This window comes from Gossypium raimondii, chromosome 11 (assembly GCF_025698545.1).
Source record: "Gossypium raimondii isolate GPD5lz chromosome 11, ASM2569854v1, whole genome shotgun sequence".
Lineage (NCBI taxonomy): Eukaryota > Viridiplantae > Streptophyta > Magnoliopsida > Malvales > Malvaceae > Gossypium > Gossypium raimondii.
In genome coordinates this window covers 47,751,708-47,766,536 of record NC_068575.1, presented here as the reverse complement: position 1 = coordinate 47,766,536, position 14,829 = coordinate 47,751,708, and the positions used below count along the sequence as shown (strand labels likewise).

At 29.3% G+C, this 14,829-nt stretch overlaps 1 protein-coding gene across 1 annotated transcript; it reads left to right on the top strand.

The window, feature by feature from the left end:
* Positions 1-2,856: 2,856 nt before the first annotated feature.
* LOC105803483 (uncharacterized) lies at positions 2,857-3,733 on the top strand. The gene is made up of 2 exons (XM_012635700.2): positions 2,857-3,381; positions 3,507-3,733. Exons 1-2 carry the CDS (start codon positions 2,926-2,928, stop codon positions 3,612-3,614), a joined length of 564 nt encoding a protein of 187 aa, XP_012491154.1. The 5' UTR covers positions 2,857-2,925; the 3' UTR covers positions 3,615-3,733.
* Positions 3,734-14,829: the final 11,096 nt, after the last annotated feature.

Below are 14,829 nucleotides of genomic sequence, written 5' to 3'. Positions count from 1 at the left end.
AATCGAAGTTTTCTTCAAATACATTAATCAAACTAAAATATTTTGGTTAATTCGGTCAAAAATTATATTTTTTGTCTTTAGATTAAAATAAGTATAAAACATATAAAAAATACATTACTAAGATTCATTTTCTTAAATAGTTTAGAAAAACTTTAAATGAAGGTGAAAACAACAAATAAGATATTAGAAACTCTACATAAATCTATTTTTTAAAGGTAAATTAATTCATTCAATGAATGGAACTATGCAATTCAAAGAAAAAAAAATAACAAACACTCGTCATAGATGGTGAAAGACAAGCTCCATCAACATAACAAAGACTTTATCCTCAGCATCAATAGAACATTATAACACATTGACAATTGGCTTTATCACAACTCAAGTACGACATATCTAGAGTGATTGCAAGCACTTAATACGATAAAGAAATCAACCCTGGATGATCCAAAGCGGTGAGCAAAATCAACAAAAGAATCGAGCATTCACCGAACTAGAGAGGATGACAATAAAATCATCCCTAAAATCATTTGTAAAACTAGTATTACATGCATAAGCAAGACTAAAAAACGTGCTACAAGAACAGACAAAAACTGCTAAAATTGAAGACTTATTAAACAATGGAAAAATAAACAAAAAACATATAAAACTTAAGACAACACGGGTCTAAATCGACACGTGAAATAATTTATTATTCTAGAATACTCTCAAAACAAAAACAGATTAAAAAGTTGACAAAAAGTCACTGACTTTCGAAGAAAAACTACTGGTGACTGGTGGAGTTTTAACGAACAACATGCATCGTCATGTGGCCATCACAACTTGTGAAGACAACAAAGATACCCACAAAATAGATCTACAAACTAAAAAGAAAGAAAACATGTGCAGTGAATGAAAAAATAAAGAAAGAAAGGGTTGATGGGAAAGGAAAAAGATGGGTGATAACCAGCCTAAAAGCTGACATCGTCGCTGAGCAAAACAAAATATAAGAAACAAACAACTTAGAGAAAAAAATAGGCTTTTTCTTAACTATTATTAACAGAAATACTACATAAATCTTGAAAGTTAACAATCAAACAAAAAGTTAACAATTATATATAATATATATTATTTATTTTGGTTAATTAATTAATTCGATTAATTACTCAATTTTAAACCGAATTAATCAATAAAAATTATAATAATAAAAAAACCATTAACTACCCTTCAACCGAACTAAATCACCAATTAATTAATCAAATTAAATCAATTAATTTAATTTTAACTAAATTATAAACACCCCACACTAAACCCCTCCGTTATTTCATTGAAATAACTCTTACCACTCGTCACCGAATATCTCAAAACACATAACTCTAATTTTGCAGGCCACCGCCACGTTAACATATATGTATGCAGACCTCCTTCATTAATGGCTACCCTTTTCTTGCCCATACCAATTTAAGTTCGAAGACAATTATTATTTTATTGGAAGTCATCTCTATTATTCAACGTCCATATTTATCATGTATATTGCATAGGAGTGGTCAAACAAATTTAAGAAATCATCATCAAATTTAGTATTAAATTTTATATATTAAATGTTAATTTAAATGGTTAATTATTATTTTGGTCTAAAATATTATTTTAATTTTTTACATTTTTTCTTAATAATAATTCTAAAAATAAAATATATATATTATCAAAAATATTAACAATTAGGTTAAAATATTTTAAAAATAAAATTATAAATAAAATTTTTAAAAATATGTATATGTTTTTTTTATTATCAAACTTCTAAGTCGAAACCCAAAACTATCATCTTTTGTAGGACTTTCTTCCTATTATACAAAACCCAAAAAATCAAAAAGTTTTCGCATGCTTTATTGAAACTATAAATAAATAAAAACTTGATTGAAGCAAAAAAAAAATCAATTAAAAGTTTTGATTACTCACTTTTAAATTTTTAATGTTTTTGTTAATGTTCAACTTCATCTTCATCATCCATGCTTTCAACTAAAAGGTATATAAAAACTATTTAATATTTACTTTCTTCTACTTTAGTGAATACTCATTTTCATATTTTCTATGCTTTTGTATCTCTTGGTGGTGTGTAATTATTGTTATAAGATTTTGGTTACTCATTTTCGCATCCCATACTATTACAAACTTTTCTATTCGAAGATTTTATTGTTTAATACCCGATTCTTTGGGTTTGACAATTTCTAAGTTGTGAATTTTAATATAAATTTATTGGTTCTAAACAAGGACTTCATGAGTTTTAAAATTTTAGAAAATAATGTTTTCAGTTTAGAAGAAATAAAATATAAAAAAATGGAATTTTCATGAGCTCATTGTCTTCATCTTCTTCTTCATTGCCAAAAGAGATGCAAAATCAAAAGATTTTGTTTACTACAAACGTGTTGTTTATTTAGTTTGATTGTAATTTAACGGTAACAAAATTATAATTTTATTGAAGTGGATGAATTTAAATTTTTAGAATTATTGTTAAGAATTTTTAAAAAATTAAAATAAAATGTTAACTATTGTTGAGTGATCAAATTAGTAATAAATAAAATTTAATAAAGAGAATAAATTTCATATTTTAAAATGTATAAGAATTAATTTATTGGTTTTTTTGAGTGAAAAAACCGAAATACAATATAAGGAATTCTCTTGATGCTTTTAACCTCCATCCAAGAACTAAAAGGAAAACAACATCGAGGGCATAACGGGAAAGAGAATAAAAGGACAGGGATAATTGAGGCATATCATTGTAAAAAAAAAAGGGGGCTAAAATGTTTAGTGGGGACAATCGGACAAAAGTCCTTGCAACGGTTACTTTTTTTGAGCTATTTTTTATGTCTTGTTCCTGCTTCTTCTGCTTCATATGCACTGAAGAACCAGAAAATAAAAACACGACATTCCTTTTAAAAAAAGGAGTTGTAAATGCAAAATCCAACCATGAACGAGAAAGAGGAGCAAGAGAGTTTGATCATGGCTTCAGCCAAAGTGGTGGAGTATTTGGAGCCGTTGATGTCAAGGGAGCTTCTTTGCAAGTTCCCAGACAACTCTGCTTTCGATTTCGACTACACCCAAAGCACGCTTTGGTCTCCTTTGGTCCCCCGCCCTTACAGCCCTGCAGATTTGGGGTTTGGTCCCATCATCACACCTCGGAACCTCGCTTCCGATGATGAGTTCGGGTTCGGGTTTGGATTGAAAATGGAGAAAAGCTATTGCAGTGCCAAGCAGCTCAGACCCAACCACGTCAAGAAGAAGATAACCAGCGCTGCTTTCAACATTAGTCTCAATCTTTTGAGAAACAAAAACAAGAAAAGGAAGAACATGGCTTCTGAGTTTTCTCCAACTCCTGTCAAGGGCAGCTGTGCCCCCATTTTTACCAGGGTAAACTGCTATTTGTTTTTTCATCCTTCATTGTTATAATGGAAATGACAGCGAAAAACAGAGTAAGATGCTGTTACTTTTTTATTTATTTGCTCTGATGATTTTGTGGTGTGTACCGTATACAGGGGTGGAGCAAGATGCTGAAAGCTGCATCGAAGCATTTCAAGAGGAAGAAGAAAGAATCGACGGTCCACATGAAGATCCCAAACTATTTGAGAGATTCACATATATGAATTATTGTTCATTGTTTTAGAGTTTAAAAGATGAAGGCATGCAATATTCCTCCAGCATGTATGTATTCTTATTCAACACATTCATTTCAACTCTAATCAAATCTGGCATTTTGGTGACATGAGCATATCAACTGCAGCTTCCACTCTTTTCTTTAACCTTGCTTTCATTTCCAGAGCATTTTGATTTCTTTACTGAATTAAGTTGTTTGATTGTAATTTTTTTCTAACTAGTATACTTTACCCGATGTAACTAAACTTTCAGTAAATTTAAGTTTTGACCACTCAACTTAAAAAGTTATAAAATATCACTAAATTATTCGAAAGTTTTTATTTGAGTCACTGGATTATTAAATTAAAAAGAAAAAAGAAAAAGGTTTGGCTAGCAAGCTCATATCGACAAATCGATGATTGGTATGGTGGATCACCTATTGACGAGTAGAAAAATATACCTTAATCTGATGATCTATGTCAAAGATCGAAGAAAAAAGCTGCTTGGATTTTGATTTATAGATTTGTGTCATTTAAAATTGTTTCATGAAAAAAATTGAATTGTAAAAAAGAAGAGGAACAAGAACTTTCGATTGGTATAGGTGATGCTAATAGAGAAGGCCCTATAAAATCGATTTTAACATCAATTTTAACAGCCTAATTTGGACTAGCTTATAATGTTGTAAAAGTAAGATGAAATTATGTAAAATTAAAGTATATTAACTTACACATATATACATATCGATTAATTTGTTAAAGTATAGGTTGTTTATGAAATAGGTATTATGTAGTCTGTTCTTTGAATTTGTCTACAAGTACATAGTTGGTACTTGAACTTGTATTTCATTACTCGGGATGGTACCTCTACCCTAACACATTAGTTTGTGTTGACATGGCATGATGGCTAATCTTATAGTGACATGTGATAACTTCTTAGTATGACATGTGACAAACATAAATTAAAAAATTAAAAATATTTTAAAAGTATAAATTGATTTTTAAAAAGTAACATATACCAACTAGGTAATTTTAGATAAATTCGAAGGCAAATTACATGTTAACCCTTAAAAATTTAACGTTTTAACAAATTGAGTTAATGTGTGTGATAGAATATAAAACCGATAGCTATAGAGAAAAATAATTTTGTTTAATATATATTGAAATTTGTAACTGTTTTTAATGCAATTTTAATAGACTGTTAATAGTAAGCTAACATTTAGTGAGTAAATGTTAACAAAATTAAAAGATTAATAACATTCTTAATCAATCAATAATTATTTGATTTAATTAACTTCATGTTTTAATTAGCTATTAATTATTTTGATAGTAAGTTAATTATTTTTGAAATAACAATTACAACTTATATTAAGGATGTTTTTGGATATAATTCACAAACCTTTGGCAGGAACAAATAATTATCAGGCATGTATCATAATCAAGTAATCCTTACAATTCAAGTCTATGACATAGATTGTAGGATGAACACCCTTAACTAATAAGCTAAACGTCAGGGGCGAAATCAGAAATTTTTTTATGGGGGATCGAAATTAAATTGTAATTCTTACTGTAATAGCTCAAATTTGCCCGGGTCCGAATTACAAACAAATGAAACAAAAGCCAAGTTAAAACAAAATAATAAAGTCCAATAAAAAAGAGAGTCCATTTACAACAAATATGACCCAAATGAAGAAACCTTAAAGCCCACAACACTAAATTTTCAAAAAACTAAACAAAAATCCTAGTGCCCCCTGCGCTGCTCCTCCCTTCGTAGGCACGCCGCCCGAGGCTCCTCATTTCGAGGTCTACCCCTGTCGCCATTGCACCAAAATGGCAAAGGCGCTTTCCGTCGTTGCCGTTGACTGTCCACGAATAACTGCAAAAAGAATAAAAATAGGACAGAGGTAGAAACATAACACGAGAAGCAACAGTAAGAACAGTAGGAAGAAACCGTAGATGGCAGAAACAGAAAAGGAAAAAAGAAAATAATATGTAAAATCAGCTATAAAGGCCAGATTCGATACGTATTTTTTTTACGGAGAAATACAAAAAATTTCGAAACATACAAAGAAGCAATCAGAAAATATAATACTAAGAAAAAAATTCAAAGGTGATTTTTTTTATATATGTTATTTAAAAAAATAAAAAAAAAAGAAATTGAAAACTCACCATGTCGACTCATGTTCCACTGCCGCGAGTGGACAAGGATATCATCCCCGATGATGGACGGCTCCCTTCGGTGAAACGGCGAACATACAGAAGGGACTTCTTGAATTTTTTATTTTATTTTTCATTGAATTTTAGGAAACACCGACCCCAGATCTGGTTTCTAAGAGCCGAAACGCTCAAAATGGGGGTCGTTTTGTGTTTTCTAGTTTCTAAGGCTTGCCGGACCAGTGGCCGTTGCTTCAGAGAAAAAAAAGGGGTTTTCGGGATTTTTTTTATTGAGGGCTGAAATGAATTTTTTTTAAAAAAAATTTAACTTAAATAGGCCAAGTGAAACGGTGCCGTTTCATCCAAGCCCTAAACGCCCCAAAACGGTGTTGTTTTGGGGCCAACTCGATTACCCGACCCGGATCTTCTAGGATCCACGTGTTTTTTTAAAGTGGTCTACTTGTGCCTTTGGTCCTTCCGGTTTTGCGGCTTGCTTCAATTTAGTCTTGTTTTATATTTCTATTTTGCCATTTAATTTCATTTTATTTTCATTTTGGTCCATGGACCATTTTAAGAGATGGGCACCTGAAACGATGTTGTTTCAGTAGATCCGATGACTCGACCCGAACCATCCCTAGGATCTGCGTGTTTTTTAGGGGGAATATTTGCAGCTTTAGTCCTTCCGTTTTTAAATGTTTTTCAAATTGGCCCTATTTCCAGCTTTTTTCTGTTTTTAATATTTATCTACTTAATTTTATCTTCTTCTTTTTTTAGCCCTTTGGTTATTTAATTACTCCTGGAAACGGCGCATTTAATGAGGTTGGGAATATTTTCCCATTCGCCCCCGCTCTTTTTAGCGCATTTCATTTTGGTCCCTTATTCGTTTTTATTTTACAATTTAAACCCCCTAAATTTCATTTGAATTTTGATTTAGTCCTTATTTATTTATTCATTTATTTTATTACAATTTAGGCTCTTAATTTCATTTTAATTCCGATTTAATCCTTTATTTGTTTAATTTCAACTTTTCATTTTTTATTATCTATTTATCTATTTATTAATTCTTTACCCTTGTTTTAATTTCATGTTATTTATATTTCCATCTTATTGCGCATTATTCGTCTATTATTATTATTACTATTATTATTATTATTATTATTATTATTATTATTATTATTATTATGATGGTAACTAGTATAATTATTGCTATTATTATTAAATTGTTGTTTTTTTACTATCATTATAGTTATATTATCATCACTCACTAGCATAGTATTTTCATTTTATTTTATTGATTGATTTACTTACTTATTATTTTAATGTCATCTGTTCCTTTCTTACTTGTTACTGTATTACTTTATTGTGCTAATATTCGTGCCAAGTATCGCGTTTAAACATATTTCTCTGTTTTCATACTATAATCGAATAAACTAAATATACATCGCTTTAAATGTTATATTAATTGTTACTCGATGCATAAAAAGGGGAATTTCAAAACCAAGGCAACGTTCTTATTTAGAGATTCGAGAAATCAGCCCTAACTTACGGGGTTTGATTTTCTTTTTGAACCTAAATAACCGAACATCCTTTTAAAACTAAAAACATATGAGATTTAAACAATAATTAAATAAGGAGCAATTTTATTTTCGAGAATTCAGGATGTTGTGTCCTAACTTACGGGACATGACCTTTTTTGTTTTGGTTATCTTGAAATAAGAAGGCTTCTTATATAAGTTTCGATTAAACTAAATGATTTCAATTAAAAAACCATGCAAAGAGGGATCATATTTAAATTTTTGAATTTTCAACTTTCGACATTAAGACACCAATTAATCAACTAGGTACCAATTTTGGGCGTTATGAGGGTGCTAACCCTTCCTCGTGCGTAACGGACTCATTTCCTAGATTTTGAACCGAAAATCATTATTTTAATAAATCTAGACTCTTATTAAAATAATCAAATTATGAGGTGACCCAATCAACACCTAATAGAAAGGATTGGTGGCGACTCCCGTTTTCGTTTTTTTAATAAAAAGTCGATTTCAAAAAAGGTTTCGACACTTACAATAGCAAAAATCAATTTCACCATTTTAATAGCCTATATCTTTATAATTTTTAAAGAATTAAATTAAATTTTTATATTTTTAAGTGTGCCAAAGTTTAATTTTACCTTTACTTAAAATTTTTAAATGGCCTAAATGAAAAAAAAAATTAGGGGGGCTGGTTTGCCCCTGCTAAACACTTACTACATACCATTCTATAATTATCGATTTAATTTTAATTTTTTTATTTATTTCCTTTCATATGAGTGTAATATCATGATTTTTAGTCTTTGTTTTTTGATACAATATCAAAATTACTCATAGCCCTTCCCCAACCGTTAAATAAGATGATAATACGTTTCAACTCACTTGAACTTACGTTCTCTTACACTGACAATAATACGGATACCAACTGAACTAAAACTCAAATCAACAATTTTAACTTTTAAACCTTATATGTTTTTATCTAAATCAAACTTCAACATAGTATAAATATAACACAAATCTAAAAAAGTGAAAACCTAACACGCACTTAGACATTATTTAACAAACAATATGACCTTCCCTAAGGATTATCTTCATTTTAAATTTTGGTTTACTAACTTATAGTTTCTTTTAGAAAATATTGCGTAATTAAATTATTATATGAAGTTTTTGGAGTAAAAAATATATACGTACATATAAAGAAGTTGAGAAATGTCGTTAGAATATTAACGATAACATAAATAACAAAAAATCATAAATATGTAACTATAAATAATATTACCGACTGAGTCTTAATTCGGTTGGCTTCGACATTGATGTCCATGCAAAATGATGTAAACTTGAGTGCGTGGAAGTGCATTTATCCTTTTATTTAAAGATTGAAGAAAGATTATAGATAGTGCTACACATTGTATAGAAAAACTATAAATAAGTATTATTATTTAATTCTATATGAATACCCATAATACATATAGTGAAATTATAAATATTTAATTATATAATAGTTTTAAATTTATATAGATGTTTAAATATAAAAGGAAAAATAAAAGAACTGAAGTACATCTATTTTTAGCAAGAAAAATAGATAAAATTGGATTTTAATAAAAAAATAAAGACTTAACTACTCTTAAACATATATTTTAATCTTTTAATTTATATAATATTTAATATATTTATGTTTGTGTTTGTGTTTACTATATATACATATAATATTAATGAAACGTAAAATCTATACTAAAATAAAGAAGGCATATATATTTAAATATAGAAAATATAATAAGTACGTATTAGTCAATATTAATTAAAATTCATATTTATTTCATGTAATTTAAAAATTTTAAGATTTCATAATTCATATATATAGATTGAACTGATATATGTAATAAAAATCAAAGAAGCAATCCATTTTTAAAATATTAAAAAACTAATATAAATCTAGACACCTTCGATGTAACCTCAACAGCCTAACATTAAACAGTCAAACGAGTATGAATCTCCAAATCTAAATTGCTTTCATAAATGAATAAGGAGGTGGTCGAGCATAGCAGCAATAACAGCTTTCATATGATTTCCATAAATGCACCAATATGGATTCCTTGTGCTACATACAATCCTTTATGGTTGCCAATAAATAATGGGCAACCTATTGGATATGTCAAAACATAATCCAATAACAAGCTATATTACTTAAATTCTTGGTGTTGATTAAGAGTGTTGATCCTACGACATGACTTACAATTCATGTTGTGAGTTTGAACTATAGGAATTTTCTACTTGTGATGTATGTCGTGAATTTGAGTTGTAGGAATTGCCTACTTATGATGTGCACATGTGTTAATCATGATTTACTTAGTTTTATCAAAATAGAAAATAGAAATTACCTCATTCAAACACCCTTGCCCTTCTAACTTGTTTTGTGTATACAGTTTTCTTCTTTTACAATTTTTTAGTAATAATAATTATATATATACATATATAAACCAAAACTAAAACACACCAACTTTAATTATTGGGATTAGTATAACTTCATTAGTAGAGTTTTTTTCAACTCTATAAAAAATATCATGTATTGTAACACCCCTAACCTGTATCTATCGTTAGAACAGGGTTACGGAGCATTACCGAAATTTACAGAACATATAATAGACATCTCATATCATTTAGCAATCATATCAAAAAATCAAACATATTGTCCCTTATGTGAGCCTTCGAGGCCCAAAATACACATTAGAAACAAGTCGAGACTAAACCGGATACTTAGAAAATTTTCAGAAAATCTCAAAATTTTTCAAAGGTTTAGGGGACACACGCCCGTGTGGCCTGGCTGTGTGTCTCACACGGTCAAGAGACACGCCCGTGTTTCAGGCTGTGTGGACATTCGAAATAGGGACACACGACCGTGTCCTAGCTCGTGTCCAAACTTGTGAGCTTATTGACTTGGGTCACACGGCCAAGCCACACGCTCATGTGCTAGGCTGTGTGAGCATACTGACTTGTAAGAAATAGGTGCAGGGGTCACACAGCCAAGCCACACGCCCATATGCTAGGTCGTGTGGATAATTATGGGTATTTTGTTTTGCAATTTTAAAGATGCAGGGGACACACGGCCAAACCACACACCCGTGTACTAGGCCATGTGTGACACACGGCTGAGATACACGCCCGTATCTCTGCCCGTGTGGACAAAAATAGACCATTTCCAAGCCACTTTTCTCACCCAATTTGTCTTCCACCTAAATTAACACTTTAACACATTCACAAGTCAATATAAGACATTCAATCCAAGCCAAAATCAAGCTTTAAAAATGACATATTACCACATATAACCAATGTGCTCTTTGACACCTCAAATGACAATTTATTATCATGTCTACCTAATGTTCATATTTACCTAAATAACCAAATGCATATATGCATAATCAAGCTCATACTTCAAACATGATAAGTCTACATTCAAATGGCTATTATCAACCAAAACATTTACATGCCAACATTGGCAAATTAACCTATACATGCCATTATAACCAAAGTTGATTTATTATATATACCGAAATGAGCTGATGGATAGTGTGAGATACCTCCACCAAACTTCCAACCCAACGAGCTTCCGAATTACTATAAAACAGGGAAAATAAAACAAAGTAAGCTTTAAAGCTTAATAAGTTCCCATAACATGGAATTTAACTTACCATTTAATCACATTAAAGGAAACATACAAGGCATACTCAAGCAATTTGGCCAAAAGCCCTAATACATATCATCATCAACAATGTTAGACATGTATTTCATATAAACATCAAGAAACATGTATGAGCTCAACAATAATCAAATTTCTATATACATATACTTTCCACATCATGTGTCCATATATCATGAAAATTATATCCATGTATTTCAAGTAGAGGTGCTCATGGTCCGGGCGGCCTGGCCTGGCCCAACGGCCCGCCCGAAATATGGGAGGGTTTGGGTAAAAATATAGGCCCGAAATATGGGCTTGGGAAAAAAAACGAGGCCCGTTTAGAAAGCGGGCGAGCCTCAACACCACTTTTTGGCCGGACCGGCCTACCGATATAATAAATATATTTATTTTAAATTTTTAAAATTTTAAAATATTTTTAAAATATTTTAAAATATTTTAAAATACTTTTTAATTTTAAAATAAATTTTGGTATTTATTAAAAATGGGCAGGTAGGCAGTGCTCGAACTTATGATTTTTCCCTTTGGTCTGGACAAAATTTCAGCACATATTTGGTAGGTAGGCCCGAACCTATAACCCGGGTCAAAAATTTTTATGGGCCCGACCCGAACCCGGCCCGGCCCGGCCCATGAGCACCTCTAATTTCAAGTATTTACTCATAATAATTCATTTTGAATTCATATTATCTCATATCGGAACTTTGCCCGTTGAACCAGTTAAAATATCGATAGATATACGGGTGGTACACACAGAGTGTACAATTTTGTAAACTGTCAATTCATATTCAGGTATGCTCATTCGAGCATGTAATTGGGAAGCTCTTCCGAGCCATATAAACGAGACACTTTTTAGAGCTGTGGTGTGTCCGCAACACATGCAAGACCAGAACCAATTCAGAAACCTTGTATCCATCGAAATTCATTTATTCAAACGGGACTTAATACTTGTCGGACATTGTCGGATATGTGATTGATTTCTCACACATGACCATTACACAATTCACATACATAACATTCAATTCAAACATATAATATACAATTTAATTATACGAACTTACCTTGAGAAGTGTTTGTGTATACAAAATCTACTAATTCGCTACTTTCTCTTTTCCTCGATTTAACTCCGTATTTGATTTATCCGGACCTATATGGATGAATTTAACATAAATTTATATTCAATTCAATCCTATTCACATCTTAGGCAAAATTATTATTTTACCCCTACAGTTTTAATTAATTACAATTTCATCCCTAGGCTCGGAAAATGAAATTCATGCAATTTAATCATTATTCCAAGCCTAGCCAATTTTTGCATGTAACAATAGCAGCCCATGTATTTCACAAAATTCAGAATTTTTCATAAATTTTACATCTTTTTAATTTAGTCCCTAAATCATAATTTCATCAAAATTCCCTTTACAAAAGTTGTTTATCTATCAACAACCTTTCATTTTCTATCATAAAACTTCATAATTCAACTATATTCATCCATGGAAAAACCCTAGTATTTTGTTAACTTTGCAAATTAATCCTCGAGATAGCTAGATTAAGCTATTACGATATCCGAAACATGAAAATTACTAAAAACAAGACAAAGATACTTACCCAATTAAGCCAAATAAATTTGCTACCTTCAAGCTCTTCTAAATAGGGTTTCCATGTAAAAATAATTTGGGAAAGATGATAATATGATGATATTTTCATTATTTAATCATTTATCATCTGTTATTATTTTTACTTTTCAATTTAGTCCTTTTCTTTAATAAATTTTCCAAGGATGAATTATCATACTTATCTACTAACTCCTCTTAATGGTCTATTTGCTAAATAAGGACCTCCAATTTTGAATTTCATAGCTATTTGATCCCTTTAGCTATTAGAATTCAACTTTTGCATTCTATGCAATTTGGTTCTTTTCATCAAATTAAACATGTAATTGGTAAAATTTTTCTAACGAAATTTTCATATGATATTTCTATCATAATGCAGACCTTGAAATAATATTAAAATAATTTTTCTTCAGGACTCAGATTTATGATTCCGAAACTACTGTTCCGATTTAATTGAAAACGGGCTGTTTAAAAAAATCGATGATTAGAAACTGATCCTGAAAAAGTGAGGGTAGGAGCCATTACAAAAAAACTATTCTGGTTACTGAATAATTGGAGCTTATTAACATCTCCCAAAAATCAATAGTGTGCGGCTGAATTGTAGCTTTTTAAAGATGATTTATCATTGGCTAGGGACTTAAATGTTATTCATCTAGAGATTAAAATGATGTCACTACCTTTATACATTTTATGTCTGCGGACAAAATCTTTAATTGTTTATGTGACATTTAGAAAGGAAATAAATGTTTTGATTATTTTACAATTCTACTTTGAGACCATGTCCAAAATTTGCAACTATTCTTTTATGTGATTCACATTTGTAATACACCTTCAACAACTTTATTTTTAATTAAAATTAATGTTTAAAAATATTTCGAATAACATGAAGACACAAATTACTCAAAAAAATCATTTCAAGTATTAATTTTAATAATTTAACAATAAATTAATTTATAAAGAATATAACCCTTATCCAATCATTAAATTGAAGAATAAGCACATTTCAGTTACACTAGCAACAATGTTAAGATAACATTACCCTTACTTTAGTTTAAGTATTAATTCTTCATTTGTTTTTCATAAATGAATCATAATATGCAGTATAGATGCAAAAATCAGAGGATTTGTCCTCCCACTCTTCAAAATGAACATCTACATTTATATGTTACTTGAAAGAAAATATTAAATACTCTATTTAATTGTAGAAGAATGAATCAATAAATATTATCATTTTAAAAATTATTAATTAAAATTTTTATTATTACACAATTAACGCAAACATATCTTAATAATAAATATTATTGAAAATATTCTCTTCATCAATAATTATGATCTCATTCTCAAATATTTGTTTACTAAATCAATTGAAAAATTAAATATTAAAAATTTAAGTTATAAAATTACTTGATATATTACTTAAAATTAATTATGAAATATAATTAGATTGTTTAGCAAATATAGATTTTAAATTATTTTTTATTCTATCCTTAAAATTTAAACAATTCACTTTATTCTAAATAAAAATCAAATTTTAAACGTAAAGTTTTTATAAATAATATAATATTAAAATAAATAAAATTATTAAGTAATTCTTATCTATTTATTATTTTCTACACTTTTTATAGAAAAGAGCAATCACATTGTTTTATTTTAGATTATCGAATATGTATAAAAATATTAATATTTAGTTGTTACTTAAATTTTCATTTTCTATTTCAATTTTAAATAAAATTATGAGTTTTAATCATATATATATATCTTGTAAAATAAATTTCACATAGTTAACATCCAATTACAACTATAATTTATAATACGAAAAAACACACTCAAACAATAAATAATCAAGATTTTAATTAAAAACAAAACCCTTATAGTTTTTAACTTCATCAAACAAACTCCAAATAATATATCTTTAACCAATATTTATTATATTAGGGATATTATAATTTTTACCCTTAAACTTCATAATTGGTCTATTTTAGTATTTCTATTTTCTGTTTAGTTTACTTTGATACTTAAATTCGGCAATTAAGTCTATTTTGGTCCCTAAGATTATGTTAATATTTGATTATGTAACCAATGTTCTTGAAATAAGAATGGATTGGTTAGTCGTGCTAATTGGATCGAGAACCGATATATATATTGGTCCGAACAAAGGGGTTGAAGTTGAACCAATTGAATTAGAAAACTACTCGAAACTGGGATAAAAATCATTTGTTAAACAGGTTGAATCGGTTTAATAA